The sequence below is a fragment of the Lineus longissimus genome, chromosome 12, assembly GCF_910592395.1.
Source record: "Lineus longissimus chromosome 12, tnLinLong1.2, whole genome shotgun sequence".
NCBI classification, from domain to species: domain Eukaryota; kingdom Metazoa; phylum Nemertea; class Pilidiophora; order Heteronemertea; family Lineidae; genus Lineus; species Lineus longissimus.
In genome coordinates this window covers 13864730-13891557 of record NC_088319.1, presented here as the reverse complement: position 1 = coordinate 13891557, position 26828 = coordinate 13864730, and the positions used below count along the sequence as shown (strand labels likewise).

General features: G+C 42.7%; 4 protein-coding genes and 1 long non-coding RNA gene across 9 annotated transcripts in view; 3 read left to right on the top strand and 2 right to left on the bottom strand.

Moving 5' to 3' along the window:
• Positions 1–4758, top strand: part of LOC135496662 (galanin receptor type 1-like) — a 122840-nt gene extending 118082 nt beyond the window's left edge. For all 4 annotated transcript variants that reach the window (XM_064786103.1, XM_064786104.1, XM_064786105.1 and 1 more), the window contains one exon: positions 92–4758. In XM_064786103.1, the coding sequence (XP_064642173.1) occupies positions 92–1343 (1252 nt within the window). In that variant the 3' untranslated portion in view covers positions 1344–4758. The remainder of the gene's footprint in view (positions 1–91) is intronic.
• Positions 4759–5116: 358 nt separating this feature from the next.
• LOC135497309 (uncharacterized) lies at positions 5117–7265 on the top strand. The gene is made up of 3 exons (XR_010448796.1): positions 5117–5396; positions 6097–6163; positions 6502–7265. It is a non-coding gene; the product is annotated as an uncharacterized LOC135497309 (long non-coding RNA).
• A 3584-nt stretch (positions 7266–10849) lies between these two features.
• Positions 10850–14647, bottom strand: LOC135496852 (protein tilB homolog). The gene is made up of 8 exons (XM_064786406.1): positions 14571–14647; positions 14212–14322; positions 13891–13984; positions 13674–13801; positions 13154–13296; positions 12859–12904; positions 12508–12659; positions 10850–12341 (listed from the first exon to the last, which is right to left on the bottom strand). Exons 2-8 carry the CDS (start codon positions 14308–14310, stop codon positions 12227–12229), a joined length of 777 nt encoding a protein of 258 aa, XP_064642476.1. The 5' UTR covers positions 14311–14322; positions 14571–14647; the 3' UTR covers positions 10850–12226.
• Positions 14648–14789: 142 nt separating this feature from the next.
• On the top strand, positions 14790–22419 carry LOC135496945 (DNA ligase 3-like). 2 transcript variants are annotated; one of them, XM_064786546.1, is made up of 17 exons: positions 14790–14850; positions 15483–16061; positions 16319–16492; positions 16676–16831; positions 17081–17187; positions 17330–17619; positions 17829–17997; positions 18267–18554; positions 18754–18833; positions 18933–19020; positions 19260–19337; positions 19549–19672; positions 19814–20031; positions 20323–20469; positions 20674–20865; positions 21075–21188; positions 21447–22419. In XM_064786546.1, the coding sequence occupies exons 2-17, from the start codon at positions 15506–15508 to the stop codon at positions 21702–21704; spliced, it is 3039 nt and encodes a 1012-aa protein (XP_064642616.1). In that variant the 5' UTR covers positions 14790–14850; positions 15483–15505; the 3' UTR covers positions 21705–22419. The 2 variants fall into 2 exon arrangements, with proteins under 2 accessions (XP_064642616.1, XP_064642615.1); XM_064786545.1 differs by having other exon boundaries at positions 14792–14959.
• A 630-nt stretch (positions 22420–23049) lies between these two features.
• LOC135496859 (uncharacterized) lies at positions 23050–26621 on the bottom strand. The gene is made up of 5 exons (XM_064786418.1): positions 26541–26621; positions 24351–26027; positions 23896–24065; positions 23485–23650; positions 23050–23299 (listed from the first exon to the last, which is right to left on the bottom strand). Exons 2-5 carry the CDS (start codon positions 25960–25962, stop codon positions 23124–23126), a joined length of 2124 nt encoding a protein of 707 aa, XP_064642488.1. The 5' UTR covers positions 25963–26027; positions 26541–26621; the 3' UTR covers positions 23050–23123.
• Between the last annotated feature and the right edge of the window lie 207 nt (positions 26622–26828).

Below are 26828 nucleotides of genomic sequence, written 5' to 3'. Positions count from 1 at the left end.
CATACAGAGTGACCCAGTATAACTTGAAGCTGAACTGACGTTTTTTCATCCCCCGTCAAAATGAAACTGAAATGTTGAATTATCTTTTCAGGATGGACACTATGGCAGGTAACCAGACGATGTCTACGCTTAACGTGACCACGAGCCTCCCGACCAACCCCGCAGCTGCCGTGGCGGGGGTAGGGGACAGCACCGTCGCATCAATAGGAACAATTGCCATGATTTACACCACCCTAGTCATGCTTGGAATCATTGCAATCACGGGCACGGCAGGCAACGCACTAGTCATCTACGTCTTCTCAAAGCGCAACGACAACCAAACGTCGACGATCTTCATCATAGGTTTAGCGATCGTGGATATGGCGACCTGTGCTGTCATTGTCCCGTTCACGATGGTCATGGAGTACATGGAATACGAGTTAGAATTCGATGCCTTGTGTAAAATATATCATTTCGCTGTGACCTCCAATGTACCTTTTTCCGCCCTGATAATGTCGGCTATAGCTGTTGACAGATACTTGTGTATATGTCATCCGTTTCTTCATGCGATGAACATAAAACGTGCCAAGATTTGCATCTTGTGTTTAGGACTGTTTTCGAGTGTTTTAGGAGCAATTGTAGCAATGATGCACGGCGTTTTTAGAGGAATACCTTACAAGTACTGCAACGTAACAAATGTAAGCTTTACAAACGGGACCTCGTCAGTGTCGTATACGTTACATTCGCGGCACCTCTGCCCTCTAGTGGGCAATGAGACAATAGACGACTTCCCACGTAATCAAATATCAATACAAATTGAAAACGTAGGTGTGTGTGAAGTTGATGACATATTTTTCCAAAGAAAGGCAAGAGAGGCATATCAGAAAATCCACGTCTCCGTTTTTCTATTGTGTTTGCTAGTTGTAATTGTCCTTTATACTCTAATATATAAATCAGTCTTGATGCGACGGAGGAAACGGGCGAAAATGAAGAAGACAACGGCACATTTAGTTGCAAGAGAAACATCTATAGATTGCGAGGAAACAATTTTAACTACAGTGAATGGCACGGACAAGCTCCACACACATGTTCATAGCGACAGCAAAAGAATGAAACGAAAATCCACGCGCAGGGACCGCCAAACCCGCATGCAGAATATCAAAACGGCGGCCATGTTGTTTGTGGTGACCGTCGTGTTTGTTATCACGTTCCTCCCAGCTGCCTTAATGGCGAATGCCGTCATAGATTTTGTTGGGATTGTTTTCTATATGTATTTCGCCAACAATGTCGCCAACCCAGTGATTTATTCCTTCATGAATAAGAACTTCAGGGACGACTTGAAAAAGATCTTCAACTGCAAATAACGGGCTCAGAAGTAATGGCGTAAGGGTGACCTTAGCTTGACTTGTGCTGCCGCGCACTCTTTGAGTGACCTTGGCATTAGCGCCATCTCTGGACTAAGTTCATGGTATATGTGTCATTATGAATACCCCGCTAGGGAAAGGTTGTATATCTGCGTGTGTGTGGTGAATTATAACAGAATACTTGTCGATACTATCGAAAATGTGTACAGTTATATGATTGCATTGGAATCGTTTAGATCCTTAGAACATTTCACTGCGGTACGCGATTGTGTAGTAAACTTATAAAGGGGAACTGTAGAAGAATTATGCGAAACTTGGCCTATTTGAACGTATAATTTTTAGGTACTGTATGTTGAAATACTCAGTCGATAGCATGCAGGTCATGGGAGTGAAAACGCCAGTTTACCGTCTAACGAATATAATTTTCAGAAACAGTTTTCCGAATGTTGGCCGGCATATCTACAGCGCACTTTTATAACTACTAACCATTGTCTTCGATTATCATGCCGAGCCGACAGTCTCTACCGCTACTCCTCCTTGGTATTTTGCGACGAGGAACCTTTTATCATCTTCTTGGATCCAGCCCATCGCCACTGTTCTTCACCGGGAGGCTCTCAATTCACTGAGAGGATTGACTTTCCACAAAAAATCTTGCGCAACGGACTATAATCATTGTTTTTATCCTGCTGAATAGTACCGTCATTGTGAAAAATACACTTTGAAATTGTTGTCATAGTGCCTGTCCAAAGGAGGACGCGCACGTTTTGTACAGTCATGACGTCATATTGAGGTTACGTATAAAACACAGATCCGCATGTATAGAGGCGGCAATCATCTTATCTCATCACTGTTTACCTTCCGCAATATTAAGCCTGATCGTCATAAATCTATCAACTCGTCAAGATACAGTGTATAAATGTACGTGCAACGTCATCTTTGAAGCGATGTACGAATTCGGGACATTTGAGATTGTCGTCATTTCTGCAGGATGTAGGCCAGTTGATTTCTTTTTAGCTTTCAGCATATCGTCTTCAACTTCAAGCAAATTTATCGCGTTCCCCTCCGAACATTCTGAACTTCCAGCAGAATTGCCTCCGTAACCTCCGCCCATACTCACGTTGTCTGGAAGCTGAGTAATGTCAACACATTCAGGGTCAAGATGCCCTCGGCTAGACTCCGAATTGCGGTCTGTGATGGAACTCTCCAATTATAAAGAGTTCTTCGAGCAGTTTAATCTACAGCGTGTTTGGTTGATGAGATGTGTATGATTGTGCCTGTGCTTGTAGTGAGTGCGTCATGTGACCTACACGTACCAATAAGATGTCAACATTTCCAGATAAAAGTGACCAGTCTTCACCACGGCGCCAATTCAATAAAATATGCCGCCTGGTTGGGGCCACAATAGACTTGCCGAAATCCGTTTTGGCTGGTGAAATTGAGGGGCGAACAGGTCTGAAATAAGAGTCTCTGACCCATTTAAGAAGATTTTTGAAAAAAGATTCCGTTCCGGCTAATCCATTGTAGCCCGTAACCTGAGTATGAATTTGAATCCCCACCATAATCACGTGCTGATGCCTAGCCAACCCTTTGGCGGGTGCTCCGACAGCCTCCAACTTCGGTGCGCCTCGGTATCACGACGTTTGATGCGACGCCGCTCCATTCTATTTCCCTTCCCGACAGTGCTGGCAGGGCTTCTCTTTCCCAGGGCATGACAATGACCAGTTGTGGGGTGTGGGACCTTTGGGTAGCCATGCAGTATTCTTGAGATATCGCTATTGACTTATACAGATTCTTCTAGAACCGTTATTTACACTAGTGATGGAAAGCATTAATACGTCACGATAAAGGCACACCGATCACTAGTGTGAACTTGTATTGTAATGAGCAACATCCAGCGGAAATGACGATGAAATATAATGCAAATTATTCTATCCACTAATTCAAAGACTTGTTTAGCCTTGGTCATCCAGCCACCCATACGTAATCAATAATGTACATACATTTAATAATCCTTGTTTTGATACGGATTTGAGGCAGGTTGATGGCAGCGGTACCTGGCTGCATGAATTGTGGTTCTTTCCACGAGGTATTTGTATGCGTGATTATTCTATACAAGAAACAAGAAACAATCAAATAATCACATCATGTTTCTTTTTCGTTGAATATGATCCGCATGACGATGAAATGTGTTGCAGTCGTGACTTCTGAGCCCAGAAGGGATCATGTCCTTTAACCAGAAAGGATGTCGTACTGGAAGCAATTGAATACCGTACATCATTCGATTCAATACAGGCAAAAGTGCCAATGCGGGGATTAATCATCTACACGTTCCATCCACGGGCCCATCCACGGATAGATGATGGAGAATCCCCATCAAAGATCCTTGGGTGGAACCAGTAGTCGCATCTACCTTGGGCCCCACCGTCCGCATTGGGCTGTGATGGAACTCCCATCAGTGGATCTACGATGAGCCTTCAGAAGATATGATGTGATCCATGTGTAAAACGTGGTTTGTGATCATCATCATAGACCCATCGATGGTCCCATGCATGACCCATGCACTGGCACTTTTACCTGTGTGTAATAATCAGTGTAAATATAAGAATGTTACTTAGTAATTTTTAGTGATTTTCGGTTAAAAAGGGATTGTAATTCATCCCAGTAAAGGTTAACAATCATGACAGTATGGTTTGAATAGGATATTTGAGTTTTTGTTATTACTGTTATTGAAGATCGACAAACAGTTACGTCGTTTAAAAATTGTTTGGGCATCAGTTCCTGCTTAACAAAATGTATCAAGAGGTACATATTTTGCTGGCTCCTAGCTGTTAACAATTTTGAAGAATATTGTTTTCGCAGCAGTTGTTAGTCATCATTCTAAAACAACTTGAACTTGGGTACTGAACAAGATTAGGGCAACGTTTACAACGCTTACAAAACGTATTTATAGTCATATCATTTGAACTGATAAGCAGCACGACGGTTTTGAGTAAAAGAATCATTTCGACATCTTGTGCAATATCTTTAACCTGCCTGTCACAACAATAGGCAGGTTTCGCAACCTAATGTGCCGAGTACGAAGAACGAAGGTATATGGTGTCATCAGGTCTTGTGCTAACTCATTTACCTGGCACTCCTTTTAGACTTATAGTTGTAGAAGGAATGAGGGTACCGTTAATCAAAAATATCGTCGATAAAAGACACACACTTTGCACTTCGTCGTTCGTATATATAGCTCCTCTTTCGGCTTGCGAAACCTGCCTATCATAATATCTGATGATCCCATTGTCCAAGATACTGCAGTTGACGGCAGACGACAGTTTCGTTTCATTGTTGTTCTATAAATAGACGCTGTCGTTTGTTGATATCTCAAGAATATTTATATATCATCGATCAATAAAATTTATGCTTTTCAGCGTTCCTCTTATCTTTGTTCTTCTGCAATGATACGGTACCGGTATCCGAACGAGTGTTTGTCAAAGGCAGTCAAACACATGTACGCCAGATTGGAGCATACTTTTATTGACAAACAAATACTCGAGTCGTCTGCAGGTGGAGGTATAATAATATACACGTTGCTTGACATGGTAGAATTTCACATCCAGCCCGGAACGCGAGGTCTGTTTGAAGTAGACCTTGTTTTCAGACCATGTGAGATCCTGAGTCCATATCAAGCACTGTACATGAAACATTGATTGCAAGTTTATCGACAAGGCGTATATGGTCGATGTCGTGCGTTCAGACAGACGTATAAAGGTCGATTTCGTGTCGGAGCCGGAAAGGGACCACACAGTAATTCTCTGCTAATGAAATCGACGGAGGAAATTGATTCTATTCAATTTTCTATGACCATTACCTTTCATCGATTTATTGACAACGAGAGCTGGGACGGCCTTCAAGTTGAGGCTAGTACGACAAGAGTACCACTTCTCAATTGCCACCTGCTTTGGCAATAACTACACAGAATGGACGAGTCACAACGAATGATAGATACGCAGGTCGATATGTATCAGTATTAATCTCATGGATAGTTATGGTTTAGACCAGTACTAGGTAAGTTTCCATGTCCTTTACAATATTGAGCATTCTCTTACGAGAAGCATACTCTGACAACCCTAAACAGCATCTGCAAAATCCACATTCGTTCACATGCCCGTCGTAATTTCGAGGGTAGACCATAGACACCACGATTTTGGCTAGAACTTAAAATCCTAAAGCAATAGGCCCTTTGTCAGATATACGCCGGTACCACATAGGGTCGGCCCGCGGTGGGCCCTGTGTTTCTTTACTATTACATGTAACTTGTCCGTCGCCTTGGAGAACGTACCATGAAAAGCCGTATTCAAATACATAGCACCTTATCCCTTTATGTTCCCCTCCGCTTACTCATACCTGCAGTGCAATCTTAGGCCGGAGTTATAAAGGATTCACGTTGTCGCTTAAAACACTACTTGAGGGTGAAAAGTGACATCGTGAATCGTTTCCCGCTCTTGACTTGTTCACATAAAAATTGAACAGTCACACATTACATATGAAAACGTGAACTCTTATATAATCGCAACCTGAGTAGATTTATTTCACTCTCATTTTACTATTTCCATTGTTTTGTTTTGTCATCTTGACCCCAAATACTTTGACATCACTTATATAACCTCGAAGTTAATGCTACATGGTGAAAGTATCAGGTGGTATAATACAATGAGAATCAGGATGCAATGTTGCGTCGAGATAACTCCTACTCATTGCGTTGCAGGTGGGAACGACACGATGTCGAGGACGACTCCCTATCTAATTCCACTGATTCTGATTGTACATTTTGGGTAAGTCGCTAGATCACCGGCAAAACTATCGTCCTTTCTAAAAGCTAAAAGAGCGCTCAGTTTAATTACAATCCGGATGTATGCACTGGTGTGGCCTCATCCCTCCCACTATAAATATATAAACATCATGACGAAATCGGACGACATCGGGAGCCTTTGTTTTATTGAAGGAGTGGATTATATTTGTTCAGCACCGCAGAAACGAGATGGTTCCAGAACAGGGAGAAAGTTTATTCCAAAGGATGGGTTTCATCCACCCGACAGAACCTTAATAAAACCAGAGAAAACTAGCCGAACATCCCTTCAGGATTCTCAGCAGCTTACATTTCTGTCAACAGGTCTCAGCCAAAAGAAGTAAACAGCGCCTATCGCCGAGACTGCTTCTACGACTTCGAAGTCCTGTGCAAGTACCACTACCGCCAGCCGCTGCTAAAATGCGGCACAGATCAACACAAGAAAATAGCCAGAGGCAAGTGTAAACGGGGAGTTTGCACCAAGCTTGTTGGTAGAGGGGCCATTTCGGCGGCTTGTAAATCAATCGTGTGGCTTATAAAACAGGGCCAATGCAACATGACTCTTCAACCTCCCTGTGGTTACTATTCTAGCGCTACTTTTCCCCTTCTGGCAACAGTTCCGCCCGTCACGTGACTGATATTTGACTAGACCTGATGCGCCTCGAAATAATACAACAATATACCAATCATCGTTCGAATTGTGAAAAACAATGATTCCGAAGAAAAAAATACGGTGCGACAACAGACGGTCTGTCTCCATGTTTGGTTGTGACTATGTCTCCAGAACATGCAGTCGAGTTCGTCATATCATAAATCAGCCATACATCAATTGTAATTGTGTCATGTACGCCAATAAGACTGGCCACTTATATGTAAGTAGATGACACTATAAATTATATGTATACGTTGCTGGGAAGCGATTGGAGACTGGAACATTCGTAAGGTCCTTCTTAAAAGGCAGTCCATTGGCATTCAAAGATGGTTCTGGTACATATATCTACAGGATGCATGACACTGGGGGAGACAAACGGTGCAGTTTGTATTCAGCCACTGCAATGGCGTTTGCTTTCCTTTTCAATTTTCGTGCTCATCTTGTACAGAATAAAATGATTACACGTAACACTACCTGTCTTGTTTTTTCATTCACACATGCTAATTCCGAAAGACGTAAACCTTGAGGACATATCAATGTCTCATATATATCATTCTCCGGCAACGTTGGGCAGCCAGGCCCGTTTCGGTCTGGTTGTAGCTGCCGCTTCATTCCCACCAGCTGGCAAGACAGCGGAACTACCACGTCCGATTCCCTCTGGTCGTGGCCATGCAACCTGTGGGATGTGGCACAACTCAAAAGTCAGAATGCCATGGGAATACTTTGTGTCTTTCCCATACAGAGCCGTCTTTGAGACTCTTATTCATAAGGGACAAGGATGTACAGCCTAAAAGTATTCTTTCATCTTCAGTTTCGGCAGAGAACAAAACATTGACATGTTCCCGAGGCATTCTCATTTGAGATTCCGGTACCCCTGACCTCCTCTCGACTGCTCGACAAGAGCATGGACCCAACGATATCCGAGATCCAAGTAAAAATTAGTCTAATTTGAATGAAATGTTTCGATAACCTCATCCGTCTCAACGTGTCGGCAACACGGTGCATCTGTCACGGATGATTCGGTGTGGTTGTGTCTGTCTCGTCTCCCCCCGACCCCACATTGTCTGCAAGGCAGTGGAGGTGACATGCGCCAGTCGGTCTTGCTGTGACTGTCTCATCTCCCACGCCTTGTTACAGGCTGCAAGGTTCCACTCCGTCTTGATGTGGCTGTCTATTCTCTTTCACCATGCTCGCGCTCGGTGTCGCTGCCAGGTCTCATTCGGTCTGACAGGCCCAGTCCGGTCTTTTCTATCCATCTCACACACAGTTTCGGCGATGCGATGGACAGGCCAGGCCCGATTTAGCCTGGTTGTGACTGTCTCATCTTTCTCACCAAGCCGTCGACACAGTGGAGAAGCCGTTCCCGATTCGGTTGTGTCCGGTTGTGACTGCTTCATCTCTCGCGCCACGTTGGCAAGTCGGTGGAGCGCCTCGGATTTATTCGGTCGATTGTGACTGTCTTATCTCACTCACTCACTGTACTGTGCCACACCCATGGACGATTCGGTCGGATTGTGGCTATCTCATCTCCCTAAACATATTTGGCAAGGCGGTACAGCGGCCTCGTCTGATTCCCTCCTGTTGAATCTGCTACAATGGTTCCCTTACCATTAAATACCATAAAAATAAGACTCTAAGACACTCTAAGACATGTCGCGTCCAATCCTAAAGGGACAATGTTGTACCCAATGTAACCTTTACTTGGGTAGGGGAGGTGTATAGCTCAATCCCTCGGAGGCAGTTTCGGCAGAGAAAAAAAATACACATGTTCTCAGGGCATTCTTATTGGAGACACCGGTATCTGCGATCCCACCCCGACAACAGCTGGGACAGCTGACAACCGACAATATTGAAGAAACGTTGTGACTGCCTCATCCGTCTATATGTGTCGGCAACACAACATAGCTGCCAGGGACGATTTGGTCTGGTTGTAACTGTCCGATCACCCTCCCCATGCTCATAGACGGTAGAGGTGAACGGGGACATGACCGATTCGGTCTGATCGTGACTGTCTCATCTCCCTCATCTTGTTGTCAAGACAGTGGAGCTGCAAAGTCCGATTCCCTGCTGGTGGCCCTTACAACTCTTTAATGAGTAGGGATCGGACCCACCACAAAATGTTGAATGCCATTGAGATATTCTTGTGCCTTTTTCTCATGAAGCCGCCTTTGACACTCTGTGACATGTCTCGTCCAGTTATGAGGGGACCATATAGCCTTTACATGGGTAGGAATGGGGTACAGGCCAACAATATCATGTCATGGAGACATTTTCGGCAGAGAACAAGCCAACGCCCACAATCCAAAGCATTCTCATATGAGACGTCTGTACCCCTGACCCCTCCGCAACAACATTCGAGATCCAAGTAAGAATAAGCCTAAGGTAAGTGAAAGGTCGTTATTGTCTCATCCGTCTCTACGTGTCGGCAACACGGCGCCGCAGCCAGGGACGATTCGACCTGGTTGTGACTGTCCAATCTTCCTAACCTTGTATGTAAGGCGGTCTGGTTATAAACACACCGAGATCGCAAGACTGTTGGTCCTATTCTGCATGGATCGGTCGGAACCCATCTATTTGATACGTTCAAGGTAACTAAAGGCGAGATCAGCAATGTCTGATTCATTATAGTTGTGCCAGTGTCATTTTTCAGACAGTGTTGGCAAGACAGTAACAGGTTGCAGGTCCTTTTCTGACTGAATATGTCCGTCAATTCTCCCTCACCGTATTTGCACACAATGTAGCGGCCGGGTTCCATTCTATGCTAACATGAGTTTGGACCGGCCGACAAGAGTCGGGACACAACTAACCTCTCAGATAACTGAAGGATATGGACTGTTTCCTTTCTTTGAACGTGTTGTCAAGAGGGTGGAGCAGCCAGAGCCAACTAGTTCTGGGTGTGACTCTCTCATCTCTCTCACAGTGTTGGCAGAACGGTAAGCAGCCGTGCCCCATTCGGTCTTGTTGCGACCGTCTTATCTCTCTTCCCTTGTCGGCGACGCAGTAGTGCTGCCAGGTCCCATTAGGCCTGGTTGTGACTGTCTCATCCCCTTCACCATGTTTGCAAGACTGTAAAACCGACAGCCATGTCCCATTCCGCCTGGTCGCTATTCAATGTCGGTGACAGGGTGGTGCTCCCAGATCCGATTCAGTCCCGTAGTGACTGTCACCACTTTCTCCCCGTGTTAACGACTTATTAGTGCTCCTAGGCTCAATTCGATTTGGCTGTGGCCGTCTCATCTCTCCCTCGCACCATGTTGGCAAGACAAAGCTGCTGCCCGCGAGCTAATTCGCTTGTTGTGACTCTCCTCACAGTGTTGGCAACACGGTGGATCTGCCGCTGAGGGCACATTCGGTCTGGCTGTGACTGTCTCCACTCTCTCACCATGCCACTGAGGTCACATTCGGTCTGGCATTGACTGTCTCCACTCTCTCACCATGGCTGCAAGGCTGATCTGCTGCCGGAGCCTATTCGGTATGGTTGGGACTCTGACTTCTCTTACAGTGTCGGCAACACAGTAGATCTGCCACTGATTCCTCATTCGGTCTGGTTGAGACTATCTCATCTCTATCCCCATGTCGGCGACCAAGTGGATCTGCCAGGTCCGATTCGGTCTGGTTGTGTCTAATCTTTATTTCAATGTCGGCGACACAGTGGTGCTACCAGGTCCAATTCGGTCTCTTATCCATCTCACTGCGTCAGCAATACGATGGAGCTGCCAGGTCCGATTTGGTCTGGTTGTGACAGTCTCAACTCCATTACTGTGTTGGCAAAACGGTCAAGTAGCTGGTCAGAATCGGTCTGGTTGTGACTGTCCCATCTTGGTTCCCATGATGATTTTAAGGATTAGATTAAAAGCAAGTGGGCGGACAAAGTCACAATCAGGCCAATTCAGTAAATGTTGGGTGAGAAAATGTCTCTGGATGTAGGACAGTGTTGAGTATCGTAACCTGTCCTCTCTGTTATTCTGCGACCACTTTTAGACAGACTAGAGAAAGAAATCTCATTAGTTAATGGCAATTTATTATAGACGTTCATATGACTGCCATTAACTTTTACAATTTCACATGATAGAAATTATGTAAAGGAACCAGTCCCATGTTGCAAAAATATGTAAGATGTATATAAATCATTCAGGATTAGAAGATGCAATTTGAAAGACACATCCTAGAATACACAAGCTGTCTTCTAAATTTACCCAACTGAAAAAAGCATCCTCCCATCCACCTAACACAATTACTTGTTCATAAACTCGGACTAGACAACTTACAATATAATAATACAGTTGATTGTGGACGGATAATTGACTACGAATAAAACTGATTGTCTAATGTTATAACATGTATAAATATGATTGTTTTCTGACTTAAAAAATACAGGTATCTAAGATTCAGCCAGCTGTATCTTTATAGACATTTGGATGTGACCTAAGAAATGAACTGGGAAATAACAATTGCACACCATAGGAAAAATACATTATCATACATCCGTAGTGTCACAGACTGAGGAGAGTTCCCACCAGTACAAGAGGCGCAGACATAGAGTTACACACAAGACTGAGCACAGTCGCTACCCAACATGTGGGGTGCATACTCAGAAGGTTGCATTCAAGACCGCCGAAGGTCCATACCAGTACAAGTAGTGCAGACACAGTCCCAACCTACAGGTGACGGTGTAGACATAGTCACACACAAGACTAAGGACAGTCCCGACCAGTACAAGTTGTGACGGCATAGTCCCAACCTGCAGGTGACGGTGTAGACATAGTCACATACAAAACTACGGACAGTCCCGACCAGTACAAGTGCTGTCGACATAGTCCCAACCTACAGGTGATGGTGTAGACATAGTCACATACAAGACTAAGGACAGTCCCGACCAGTACAAGTGCTGTCGACATAGTCCCAACCTGCAGGTGACGGTGTAGACATAGTCACATACAAGACTAAGGACAGTCCCGACCATTACAAGTCGTGACGACATAGTCCCAACCTGCAGGCGACGGTGTAGACATAGTCACATACAAGACTAAGGACAGTCCCGACCAGTACAAGTGCTGTCGACATAGTCCCAACCTGCAGGTGACGGTGTAGACATAGTCACATACAAGACTAAGGACAGTCCCGACCAGTACAAGTGCTGTCGACATAGTCCCAACCTGCAGGTGACGGTGTAGACATAGTCACATACAAGACTAAGGACAGTCCCGACCAGTACAAGTCGTGCAGGCGACGGTGTAGACATAGTCACATACAAGACTAAGGACAGTCCCGACCAGTACAAGTGCTGTCGACATAGTCCCAACCTGCAGGTGACGGTGTAGACATAGTCACATACAGGACTAAGGACAGTCCCGACCAGTACAAGTGGTGTCGACATAGTCACATATACCAAACGTCTTATGATATCGTACATCGTTTAGCATTTTCCTCCTCCTCTGTGATCTCATCCATCTCCGACGGCAACCGTGGAATATTATCCAGAAGTTTCAGCTGAGGTAAGATGCCGAATACCCTAGAATAGAGCACAGCAGGTAGAGTAATTGAATTATTCATGCTTTACAGTGATAAAGGAACAGAACAGAGAAACACTAAATCAATATCAAGAACACCTTTCTGGGTACGCCATTCAAAGAATTTTCCACCACTAAATAGACTCTACTAAAACCAATTTGACTTACCTCGGTCTGTAATTTTCCTTGAATTCTACAGGGTTTCCTTTCAACACTAGACTCTTTAATGGTGTTTTCTTCAAGCTCTTCAGACCGTCCAAATCATGGATGTTATTGTAGGACAGATTCAGCCAAAGGATATGCGGAAGTTCCGGAAGACACTGGAATGGGACAGAAAAGATATAACATATAATTTAAGGTGGTTCAATTATAGCCTGAAGCTTAAGACACGTAAACCTTCATAGCTATGGCCTTAGGATGAGATATAAAACCAAGATTTCTTGTACCTGGTGTCTAGGCCAGGGCAAACAAATAACCCCAGCAAGACAGTTCGACTCCTGAGAGAGAACATTAACTTACATTCAGGCTGTTCAGGTAGTTCTTTGTTAGGTTCAAGTGGGTGCACCTGAAACGCAAATGGTTTGGTTATTAGCTCAAAGACTTAACTTTTTATTATGGCTCAAATGGCATAAATGTAAAAGAGAGGGGGTATCCAAAATTGTTGTTTCATTCGCAAAAAGTCTCCTGGTGATTCCTATGCAAAGTCCAACAGGACCAACTGAGAATTCAAAAGTCCGCTCAAAATAATAGCTTTCACTCTAAATTCCAATGGCAATATTTAGCCAGCATTGTTATATTTAGCAAGCAAACTTACGCCGGGAACTTTATACTTGACAGATTAACCAATGTGTCTTCTACCAAGTTGATCTCCCTGGCGTTTACCAATCGCTTCAGGACTCGTTTGAAGTTGTCCTGTTGATACTTATCACCAAGGTCTTGGTATGACAAATTGCAAAACTGAAAAAAAGTAGTGTCACATGTGTTGATGTCATGCATTCCTAACTGCTGGGCTATAAAACGAACGAATGACAGCTTATGTATATATATAGCACTTCTCACTGACAGGCCAGGGTACATGTACATCTCAAAGTGCATTGGGTCTTCTACAACTGTCACTATTTTAAATTGGCCTCTGCCAAGGAACTCCACAATCTTTAGAACTGCGTGTCGGACACCCAAACCAGAGTATGAAGACTTTAACTAAAAATATCGAAGCGCAAAGACTGCAACTGGAAAACCTAAGACTAAAGACCTCAGACAGTGGCTACAAAGGTAACTAGTTATTTTCAAGACAGAACACTATAAGATCATTACAAGATGATTTTTAAGAATACCTCAGCTGACTCCCAATCTTCCATCTGATTTCTATAATTCTTCCTCTCTTTCCCCATCTTTCCATGATGGATGGGATTCTCTGCATCATCAGTCACAGTGTGGAATGTCTCCTCTTTAATTTGCGGACCTGAAACGAGGAGAAAAAACCTAAGGATTGCCGATTGACCCTTACTACAAAACATCAGGAAATTGACTAAAATTTGTTCTCATTCTTACCATCTCTAATCCTTGGCGCCCACAACACAGGGCCATGGATCTCAGTATGACTCAATTCATGCCAGACAGTGTGTTTGTAGCGATGGGATGGAAGCTGTAACAGATTCAATATATCAATGATGAGAACAAAACCAAGTATAGAAACTCAACAGGGGCTGGTGCAGCAGGTGTGGGCATATTGTAATCACTTTTGAGAAAACTCTTTCAACTGACCATGAAATTTGGAATGTTAAAACCACCTTGGTTCTGCTTCAGAAAAACACCAAAACACAATTCCAACCTTCTACTACAGAATGCATCCAAAAGATAACACATTCTCACCTTTGGAAGAATTTCTACACCATTTTTCTGCAGAATCTGCTTTTCTTCATATTCTGTTCTAATAGCTAGAGAGACATTTGGTCCCGAAAAGTCTGACATGGTGTAGCTCGACTGAAACAAAGGAAAAGGGTGAGTACAGGTCAAGGGGTACAAGTGAATGACTGCGAGACCGAGAGGATTGACCGAGTGTGACCGAGTTGCCTATGGCATTATGGGCTATTTTAGTTGAAAATATCAAGAAATTCTGAAGAGAAGAGGCAACATTTCACATATAAAATGAAAATATCGCAATCACTTTGCGACCTAAATAATCTTTGAACATTGGTCAACAACAGTTATTACATATCATGAAAATATACCTTCGGAATAAGATCTTATTGGGCAAAATGACGTCAAAATCAAGTTCTTTTCCTCAAGCCAATGTGCACAATATTTGATGACGTAGCCACATCAGTCGCAGTTACGTGTAAACAGAAAATAGTTCAATTCATTGAACGATAGATGTCGCATTAAAAATCTCAGAAATGATTGACAGTTGTCAGTCAATCGTTCGCATGGTGGCGCAACAATCGCCAAGAAAACAATGACAAATCGATGACAAAAGCCCTGAATCACCCACATGTTATTTCGAAATATCAGGTAGCTTGCCTGGGCATGTCGAAAATTGACCAATAAAACCCACCTGACCTGATTATTTGATAGAGAACCCGGAACACGGTCGATGTGACTCCTAGCTGGCCTTCTACACGTACGGTTAACAGTAGAATATACACTATTATAAATATAATCTACATGCTATTGTTAACTCTTGAACTAGCTTTACTCATTACTGTAGCTGTAGATTTGTTATGTATTTGAGGCAAATTCTAATCTTTAACTAGCTATGGTAGTGTGACTTTTTTAGTAGCTAGGTAGATGCTGTCAGTTGTGCCAGGGCCACAAGCACCATTTCGACATTGACGACAAGATGAAAGTGAAACTGAAACGGGCACCATGACCACGTCGCGAGCGCCCGAACAAAAATGATAAAATCAATGGGCATATCACGACAACAGATATTAATGATTTCGGAAGGCCTAACCACCCTAAGCAGTAACTTATCGACAATGCCAAAAGGCTGGCATATACATGCACGAGGCCTATATTTTAATTTTTCAATGTTGATTTAAAATCTAAAATCATTAAATATCGGCAGAGAAAAAGTAATGTGCATTACCATCTAAAGCCTACCAGTGCTGGCAATCAAAATTAGATTTTCTATTCCATTACAGAATATCACCAGTTGGTACATTTTATGTACACACTTATTAGGCACGCCGTCACCAAGATTGCCTTGGCCCCTTACAAGGAATTCCCTGGCGCAAGAACCTCATTGACAAGTGCAGTCCTAGTAAAGCAATCAAGTGGTGATAAAAGATTGTTACCTCCAAAACGAAGACTGATATTTCCTTCAAAGAGAGGCCTTACAGAACAAAGTCTTTGCCTTACAACAGGAAAACATTACAAAGGCCTACCACAGATAATTTTCGCAAAGGGACTTTGTATAACCGAAGACCACGACATGGCGGATAATAAATTTTGCGCAGATTATGATAAAAGAGGAATGGCGTCCTGTAAAAAATGCAAACAGAAACTTACAAAGGGTCAGATGCGATTAGGAAAAGTGACGGTTAATCCATTCAGTGGCGATAGCGGCGGTGATATGAAACTCTGGCACCATCCTCAGTGTCTGTTCGACACGTTCCTTCGCGCTCGTGCCACGACCAAGATCATCGAGGAACCGAGTGATCTTGAGGGCTTTAACGATCTACAAGACGAAGATAAGCAGGCTATTAGAGATCTAATTGCAGGTTAGTAGAGATTGCACCGTTTGAAAATCAAATGAAGAAAAATGTGTTCCTTGTTCAGCCATGCATGCCATGTCTGTCTGACAAACCAAGTCACAAGATCAGAAGAATTTGACTCCCGAGCATTTTCAAAAACATGCAGGCTATTTGGGAGAATGATAGTATTTGGACTATAACTACAGGTGTTACCGAAAATGTACATTTTTATGATTTCATGAACATAAATTTAATTATTTTGAAATTTCTGCTGTGATTTCCAGCTCATGAAGCAAAGAAGGGTTCGCCTGCCAAGAAGAAAACTCCAGCAAAGGCAAAAACTACCCCTGCAAAGACTACCCCTGCAAAGACCACCCCAATCAAGTCGCCAGATCCGAAACAGACTCTGCTCACACCTGTCAAGAAGGCCGAATTCAAAAGTGATTCTGATGATGATGGTAATTTAAAACAATAACATTCGCAATCTTTTTAGCACCTTTCATTTTCTATACATGTAGTAGTGATTGGACTTATCATCAGTGCTATTGCTGATTCCTGTTAACCACCGGGCCAAGGAATGACAGTCCAGGACCTTAGTTTTACAAAACGATTAATTTTACTTGGATTTTCTGGTGTTGCAGGTCCAAGCACCTCCAAAGCACCAATTGACCCTGATGCAGAGAAAGACAACTCGTTTCGGCAGTACAGACGCATTTGTGCGGAAATTGCCGAGGAGAGCAGTTACACTGGGAAGACCAAGATCCTCTCGGAATATCTCAAAAGAGGCAGTGATGGGGGTAAGATTGTGAGGGAACTGAAGCGTGTTCAGACTTGCCATGATCGATTCTGTCAATGTCTCATCTAAGAAGTGCCTGGTATTGCTCAGAGCCCTGTCGATTTCCTATTGACTCACTTAGCCTGTTACTCCCAGTGGAGTATAGATCGCCAACATGATTTTTCACTTCCTCCTGTTTTGGGCAGTTCTCTCAACGCAGGGTCCAGTTCATCCCTATCATCATAGCCTCATGTCTTCCATATGCTTTCAGATGGTTTTAAAGGTGATGTGTATGTGCTGCTGAAGTTATTGCTGCCAGGATCCGTCAAGAGGGTTTATAACTTGAATAATAAGAATTTGATCAAGCTTTTTAGTTCGGTAAGTTGCATTCAAACTAATTGTCCGACAAGGGCCTGTAAGTGCACATAAAAAATTGTATTTTGTGTTTGAACCAAATTCAGCACAGCCTGTTTCTTTTCAAAGAGTATGTTATACATGTATGTGTGTTTGTGTGTTCTAGATATTCCATGTGAGCTACCAGGAAATGCTAACAGACCTAGAGAAGGGAGATGTTGCTGAAACAGTCAAGGACTTCTTCGAACAGAGTACCAAACTTCCCCCAAGCAAGAAGAGCACTTTATCATTACAAGAAGTCGATGCGTTCCTGGACGACCTAGCCACGTTGACAAAAGATGACGAACAGACCCGGGCTCTAAAGCACATTTCTAAGAAATCGACAGCCAACGACTTAAAGATGGTTGTACGGCTTATCAAGCATGATCTCAGGATTAATGCTGGAGCGAAACATATGTAAGTAAAAAAAAACCCATTCGAAAGCCTTGTTGGGGTTTTAAAACATGGCTGCTATAGTTCTTCTGTGTTTAATGTCAACACACATGGTGTGCGCTATACCAAATAAACAAATTTGGGACCAAAATCAGTGTCCTTGAGAAAGAAGGTGTCCTACTAATAGTGCTAGGTGTCACTGTACATGTACATGACTTGGTGTTCTTTCACAGCCTCGAAGCCCTTGATCCAAATGCTTACGACGCATTCCAAGCATCTCGTGATCTCAAAGATGTCGTGACAAGAGTCCAGAAGAATAAAGATGATGCCCAGGGAAAATTTGGCCTGCAGAAAAAGCTGAGCGTTAGGGCGTCGCTGATGACACCTATTCTGCCCATGTTGGTAAGTCAGTCAGTCGGTCGGTCCAGCCACTTGTGACGTTTCAAAGTGAAATTTGGTGTGTGGGTTGCCGCATGCAACAAAGTCCTAGATGGCTGCTCCCTTCCAGTTGAAATCTCGTCGGTGCACTTGTCAGCGCAAACACCCTGGCTTTAGCGATGGGAGACCTGTGCGTAACACTTGTTATTACGGTTTCTCCAGCCAAATGCTGGACTGATAATCATTCTCTATTGAGAACTTTAAACATGATCACTCTATCGTTTTGTCTTCAGGCAGAGGCATGCAAGTCCATCAGTTACGCCTTTAAAAAGTGTCCTAACGGCATGTATTCAGAGATCAAGTACGACGGAGAAAGGGTCCAGGTCCACAAGAAAGGCAACGTCTTCAACTACTACAGCAGGAGCTTGAAGACCGTCCTACCTCACAAGGTCCAGCACTTCAAGGACTACATCCCCAAGGCATTCCCGGGAGGCAGTGATTTGATTCTCGATGCTGAAGTCTTGCTGATTGATACCAAGACTAGCAAACCTTTACCGTTTGGTACACTCGGAAAACATAAGGTTAGTCGGATTTGTTCTGTTCAAGAGTACATTTATGATAATGAGGTTAGTCGGATTTGTTCTGTTCAAGAGTACATTTATGATAATGATAATAATAGTGAGTTCTTATATCGCACTTTTCACTGTTTCATGTATTGTCTCACTTTGCAGTCGCTGACATTATTACCCAGATTTTAAATTGTTTCTTTTGTGATTTCAGAAAGAGGCTTTCAGTGATGCCAATGTCTGCCTGTTCATATTTGACTGCATCCATTTCAATGGCGAAGACCTCATGGACAAGTGAGTTTGCTTTTGTTTGAACTGTTTACCTCTTTGCATCATTCATGACATAACTTACATGTACAACAGATTTTGCAAATTTCAATATTTCTTTTTAAGGCCCATAAAAACCAGGAGGAAATTTCTTCGTGAGAACATGATCGAAATTCCCAACAGAATCTTGTTCTCGGAGATGAAACACATAACGGTGAGTATAGCATGATACTTTTCCTTATAACTTGGCGCTGCTTTCTCACCATCACCACATGACTAGTTGGCTAAGCGCAAGTGACATAAATTGGCTCACGCAGCACAGAAAATCAGGGAACCTCAATTGCTCAATTGGTAGAGCAGTGCACTGACAATGACACACAAATTCCACATCAGTGTCGTAAAATGTTTGATACTTCTGGCTGTATCTCTACACGTATAGAATTTCTTTTTCAGGTGCCCTCTGATCTCAATGACATGCTTGTGCGAGTCTTCCGTGAAGGTCTCGAAGGATTGGTCCTCAAAGATGTAAATGTAAGTCGACGTATAATTTTGTTTTTGCCAGGAATACCGAGGTGAGAGTGGATATTTACCAATGTTAACAGGGGCGTAGCTCGCTTTTTGGTCGTGGGGTTATGTAGGGCTCAACTCCAGTGTCCCCACAGGTTTCTTTTCTCCAATTTTTGAAACAGCAAACAAACACTTTCCAATCATGGCCTGAACATGATTTTATGACTGTTTCTAGGGCACCTACGAACCTGGTAAACGACATTGGTTGAAGGTGAAGAAGGACTACCTCTCTGAAGGAGCCATGGCGGACACTGCTGACCTGGTTGTGCTTGGCGCTTACTTCGGCTCGGGAAACAAAGGTATGAGACAGTTTGAATCATAGCCCTTCATCCATAACACGTTCTCTGGTGCCTGGTGACTGACAGATGGTTTATCCCAGGAACTGGTTACACACATTGTCATTGTCAAACCTCAAACCAAAAAATCGCCTTTCTCTTCAGGTGGTATTATGTCGGTATTCCTGATGGGTTGTTATGACCCAGATAACGACTGCTGGAAGACTGTCACAAAGGTCTCGGGTGGACACGATGACAAAACGTTAGACCGATTACAGGGAGAGTTGGACATGATCAAAATCAGCAAAGATTATTCCAAGATTCCAAGCCATCTGAAGATATCGAAGGCAGCCGTTCCAGATTTTATCATAGCCAATCCTAAGGTAAATATATGTAGAAGTTTGGCTCTAAAGTATGACAGATTATCATGTACCGTAGTAACGACAAACCATTTCCTTGAACCACAAAATTTTTGCACGTCTTTTTTTAGATTCTTATTTCTAAAAAAACTCTAGAATCATGATAATATATTTTGGAAAAAATTATGAAATTCCTTTCAGTTTCTAGCGCCAAACAAAAAATTTTTTTTTTGATTTTTACTAAATAAGTTATGTTTTGTTTGTGATTTGAACACCAATCATAATTTATTTAAACCTTTATTTTATCGCTTTCAGAAAGCCCAAGTGTGGGAGATCACAGGGGCCGAGTTCAGCAAGTCTGACGCACATACAGCTGACGGCATCTCAATCAGATTTCCAAGGGTCACAAAAATCAGGGACGATAAGGGCTGGGAGGAAGCTACGAACTTAAAACAACTGAAGGTAGGGATTTGCCTTGTAGGATTGAATTGGTGCTTTATTTTAGATTTATAAGATCCACTCTCTCCTGCAACTCGGCATTACACCTCCCTTACAAAACACCTCTCTGTTAAGGTCACCCTCTCCATTAATGACACTGCATTTGGTCCTGAAGTGATGATTTCCATTGAATTTGACCTATAAATCTAATTCCATAAATTCTTTCAGGTTTTGTTCAAAAAGTCCAAAGAGTGCTCAGACATACCAGATGCCATAGGAGGTCACAAAGGCACGCCCAAGAAGGGGGGTGCATCAGCATCCCCATCACCGTCACCATCGCCTTCTCCATCGCCATCCCCATACCACACCCCCATCAAGAGGAAAGCAGATTCTTCCCCTGAGCGGACACCAGTCAAAAGGGTAGGTCTGAAGAACTAGTTGTCCACTCGGAACAAATTATAAATTTGTTTGTAAATAAGTTTGCAGTTTATGTCACATTTTTCATGCTGATGGATAAGCTAAAAAAATAAATGGCCATAAAAAATCACAAATCAATCACAGAAAGGAATGCAGCAGTACAAAATATTTTGTCCCTCGAGGTCATGACTCAGAATTTTTCTTCTCTGCAGTCAAAGCAAGTGTGTAAATATGGAGCTAACTGTTACCAGACCAACCCAGATCACCTTGCAAACTTTGACCACCCCAAGAAGACCACACCAGAGTCACCTGCCAAGAAATCTAAGGTAAATGTCCGCTTACAGCAGACTCCTCTCTATTATGGACACATCATTATTAAAGACACCCTCTCGACATGTATCAAGGACACTGCATTTGATCCTAGACAGGTTGTTTCCATTGTGTTGGACCTCTGTAATAAGGACACCTCTCAATTAAGGACATCATTTGTCAGTACTCCCACTGTGTCACTGAAATTTTATTGCTAAGTTTAATATGTCTATTACATGTGTATTTAGTTTTATGGATATTGCTCTGTATTTCAGCATCTTGCAGACGTATTCACTGGACTGAAAATCTACCTACCAGAGTCCGTCGAAAAATACAAGGAACTCCGACGATTTATTATTGCGTTTGACGGAGAACTCGTAGAAGAGTTCGATATTTCAAATGCGACCCATATCGTGGCTGATAACGGTGCAAAGAATGGACATGATGCGGCCGATGCCATTCCAAGTGTCACGACAGACTGGCTGTGGTGTTGTATTCGTGAAAAGAAAATGGTTCCTCTGACCAGTAGTTAACCTACATGTATGTTTTGAACATGACAGGCATTGTGACTTATACATGTCGATGGCAATAGAGAAACTGTATCAAACAAGAAAATGGCAGCCAGGCTTTAGACATTGTTGGTTGGTTTTACATTTACACGTACGTGTATAGCGATTTATGGAGTTTCAGGCCTACATTTCTTGCATTAAATTGGCATTAAAGGTATTTGCATTGGTCAATTGCCGCAAGTTGTCCACTAACTTGGTTGGACAACAGGTGCAGAGATCCTATTCAGAAGTTGAATGTTGACATACAACATGAAATGTCCGCATGATGTTTGGAGTATTTTAGTTCATGGGAGGTGGCTCTCTACACCACATTCTACCTTTTACACTTACATGCAGTAACTGTGAGTTTCAGCCAGGAAATACCTTGTGCAGACCACTCATTTGAACCTATATACTGTTTGTAGCATTTATCACACTTGTATTTAGGCTAGTATTACAGAACGCACATGTACATGTACTGTATATATTTGTATGTTTCCTAGCTGTGTGTGCTCTTGCCTGGTCCAAGTAGGTGTTGCACTGTACATTTTCTTTAGATGATGAGTTGAGATCAGAGCATCCAGTAACTATCTAAGATACTAAAAATGTACATGTACATGTACATGTAGACATTGCTGTATTGAACAGGGAAACGCATTCATTGAATTTGAATAAGAATAAAGATAAGAATAGAACTAAACAGTCTTAATTCATGTGTTCACTGTTTACTGTGCTAGTTGCACTGTTCGATTGCATCAGTGTGGATAACAGGTGGGAGTTACAGGTACATACATCAAAAGGCCTTCTTATGTGGCCGGTCTCTCGGTGTCCCAGATGGGTTGGGCAGTTCTGGAGCACATTTTCTGGTGTCTGATCTAATGTGCTACACTGGCACCTTTTCGACTCTGCCATGTTCATCCCGAAGTAGGCTTCGAATCTACAGTGGCCTGTCCAAGGCCTGAAGATCCGGTATTTCTACAGGAGTCCAGAATGAAGAAAAGAGAGTCAGTGCCCACCTGAACACTGCTACATCTGTACATGCGAGTCAGCATGCATTATACATGCTTCCCGAAATTGGTGGCTTGCATTGGAACGAACTTTTTCCCCCTTGTCCGTCATCAAAGGCATTCAAGTGTGTTGGTCAACCATGACTATCTCCTTTGTCCCTCCACCATTAGGCCTAGTTTCCCCTTATGACATCACTATTTCGGACACTCGGCGCCCCATTTCTGGAAAGGTGTATAGTTGATTGTCAATCAATACATCAAGGAAGACAAAAATCATTTCTTTAGGATAATAAACTTTATTCATAATATCAGCAATGCTTTCAATGCTTACAATAAAAGGATATTTTTAATCATCTTTCTTTGGACCAACATGTACATGTACACATGTAACTATATATTAATCAAACAGCCAGTAAGCATCATCCAAATATGACTCGGTCTCAGATGTTCCTCGCTTCCGTCTCTTAGTCTGCTTTAGCTGCCCATCCCAGTCTTGCTCAATCAACTTGAACAGATCCAGTGATGCTCGAGCATCTTCCACGGAGCAGTGACTACCTTTTTGGATCCAGCGATCTGGAAATAACAAACAAAGAGGTCTTTAGTGAGATGAGATATTCAATTTCGAGTTTACAGCAACTGTATCATAGTTGAGTATAATACTAGGTAGTGGGCCTATTCCAAAAAGCTGTCATTTGTATCTCATTAGCTAAAGGACGCAGCTCAGCTAGCACCACTCGTGAGCATAACCAGATACCTACCTAACAAAGCTCTTGCCATCTTCTTAAGACTACACTTTGTCTCGTTTGACCCCATCATTTCCTTAAGTTTGGCAGACGTTATTGTATCTCTGATGTTCTCCTGCGATGGTGCTATTTTCAAGACTTCAAGATCGTTATGAATCGCATGACCGATGATGATTTTTCCCTAAAAAACAGGAGGACATTTTGACAAAGTTACCCAGTGTTTTGATTTCATGCTAGGAATAATCTGCATCCGGGAATCCAATGTGGAGTTTGCCATCTGACAGTTTTGAACATGGTTATCTTCTGCACTATAAACTCTTCATAAGTTAATTCCTGAGAGTGAGACACAAATGAGGAAAATTTACAAAATTAGCCCAACTTTACCACAGTCAATTAATTTCTCTATTGCAAGCCTGAGAATCATACCTCGATAATCTGTTTTATTCGTCTCCTTGCACTTTCAAACGGCACGGCATTCTTCATGTGGTAGGGATGTATTCCACTCCAAGGGGTCCTGAAGTCGGTGATTGGTTCTTCTGGGCAGCTGTAGATATCTAACACAACTTTCCCATAGTAGTTAACAATGCTGGCACGTCCTGGAAGCAAAGAATATAAATTAAATCCCTTGGTTAATTTTGTTTCCACCGCCCAGAATAGGCTGAAACCAAGGAGGAGGAAGCATGACTGGCCAGGGACCTTTTGCCATCAGGTTTGTTTATGAATGCATAGCTGATTAGGTTTATGGTAAGTGTAATACTTTGAAAGGCCTTTCAAAATTCAACACGTAGTTCTTGAAAACTTTTGAACAATTCCCATTCTGAAAGTGCAACTGACTACACGGAAACATTGTGGAAGCAAAGTAAGGTTAGCATGCAATTTACCTAAAGCACTCTTCCGACCTTTTTCCCCAACTCCAACAAACTCGCAATCTAAGGCAACATACTGCTCAGGACGGGGTCGCTTACTCTCCAGCTCCTCTATCGTACGCTTCAGGCCTCTACAACTCTGGACAATCGTCTGTCGTGTAGACGAACACTCATTATCTTGACTAGAGCTCTTCCCAGAAGTTGAAGGCTTTTCTCCAAGGGGGTTCTCAGTCTTTCCACCTTGAATAGACTGACTTGACTCATATGAGACTTTAGTACACTTGCTTGATGATGCCTCAGTGTAATTTTCCTTCGATGCCCACACACCAGAACTACTAGGAACAGATGACGACACAGCACTGGTACATGGAGTTCTATCAGGAGACACTGACGTAGACTTCTTACCAGGTGTAGCTGCCTTTTTTATCACACCTTTGGATGAAATGATTAAATCACAAACCAACTCTGAATCTGACACAGATGAAACTGGCTTGGCCATTCCATTGGAGGTTAGAACCTTGCAATCAGAGTCATCTGACACATTTTCAGAACTTTCTGGAACCCGATCGTGCATCTTATCCAGAATTTTAATACCAGTACGATCTGTCCCTTTCTCCGAGTCAGAACCAGTCTCTATTTGTATGTCCTGCCCAAATTTCTCCTGCACAATTTCAACAATTTCAGACCTTGTCAACCCAGAATCATAAATCACAAGAACCTCCTCCTCTTCTGATTCAGAGACAAAAATTCCACTAGTGTCGTCCGCAGACCCCAAAACTGAATCCAACTTCATTCTCTTTCCATCACTTTTATGTAAAGTTTTAGCTCCTTTGTCAACATCATGTGTCCCATCATCTCCTGACCCAAAATCACATCCACAATTGTTTTTGGACTGAACACCTCCAGATTGGTCAGTTGTGCAACCAATGCTCGAAGATGGTCGCTTCACACCATGTTTTTGATTCGAACCCGATGAACAACTGGGTGTAGCAACCAACTCTGTCGAGTACTCCGAAGTACCTGATTTTAAGTGACCTGACAAACCATTTGTCCCAGACACGCACCTGTCTGCATGTAGATATTTACCAGTTGTATTTTGAAGAGAATTATTCCTGGAGTCCGCACAATCTTTTTGCGACACCCTGTTACTTGGACCTGCAGAGGGACAGGCAGAAGTTTCACGCCTAGCACCATCTGAAACGCCAGAACATCTATCAAGCTTATCTTTTGCATTCTTAAGTCTTTCTAATCTGCTGTTTTTTTTCCGCAGCCTCCGTTTCTGAACCCTGGTCAACTTCTTCTTTGGATCTGGTGATGTTGGGGGAGTGGGACTTGATTTTCTTTTCCGTGTCAACTGTTCATTATCGGGGCGATTGAAAACATCACTCAAGAAACTCTGCCATTTTGGATCAAGTGAAGGAGAGTCACATCTTTCCTGGTATAAAAGACTATTTGACGGTTTTGCCACAGAAATATTTTGAGTCTCTAGTGACATTTCATTGTTTTCTTTTAGCCCTGTGATTTCTGATCGAAACTTTTTGAGCTGTTCATCATCAATTGTGAATCCTGCCGACATGAGCTTATTAACGGTAGACTTCTCATTGTCTTTTGAGTCCATTCCATCCATGACGTCCTCACCAAGCCAGGCAGCGCCTTGACCTAGCCTATTGGTCTTCCAGCTAGAGGCTAAAACTGCAAGTACAAAGAAGAATGATTGATATGATATGTGGTTTGGAGAATCGGAACCACAATTAAGGGCATGCTCCGCAACGCTGATGGGTAGGCCAGTGTAGCTTTTTCTTGGAGTTCATGCAACAAGACATCCTGGCTTCAGTTAATATCGTCATGATGCCGATATCAAAAACATTGACATATAATAATAGTCACTTAGCACTGGTGCCACACACGTCCGGCTGTTCTCGAGAAAAAAAGAGGGCCATCAGATATTTATCAAAGAGTCTTCAACCCCATTATATGAGCCATGGCCCATTACCTGGCTCATGTGCTCAAGGTGCATGCAGTGTGTCATTTTGTGTGTGCATGGATGCAATGGACAGTACATCACAATCACATGTGCATGGATCATCACAGTTTTTTTTCTTGGGACCTACATCCCAGTGATTTCCACGAAAAACAACGAAGATTAACTTCAAATATAGATGTGATGAGTGGGCTATACTTCATTTCATATTTCTATAGTCTTACTTCAGTTATTCTAGCTTCAATTTTTAAGAAATAGGATTTTTAACGCTGCTTTTCTCACAAATTCAAATATAGCCTCTAAACTATATCCCATACAAATTGTTATGCTAAAATAGCAGGGTACAAAATTTGCAATTACTCAGATATTGATTTGTAAATCTCAACTTACTTTCAAACATACAGCTTTAATAATATAACAAAACCTTAATATGTCCAAATACAGGTAAATCTTTGGCAATGGTGGTAAATATTGCAATTTTCGTCATAATTTGTCTGGGATATCTAAAAAAC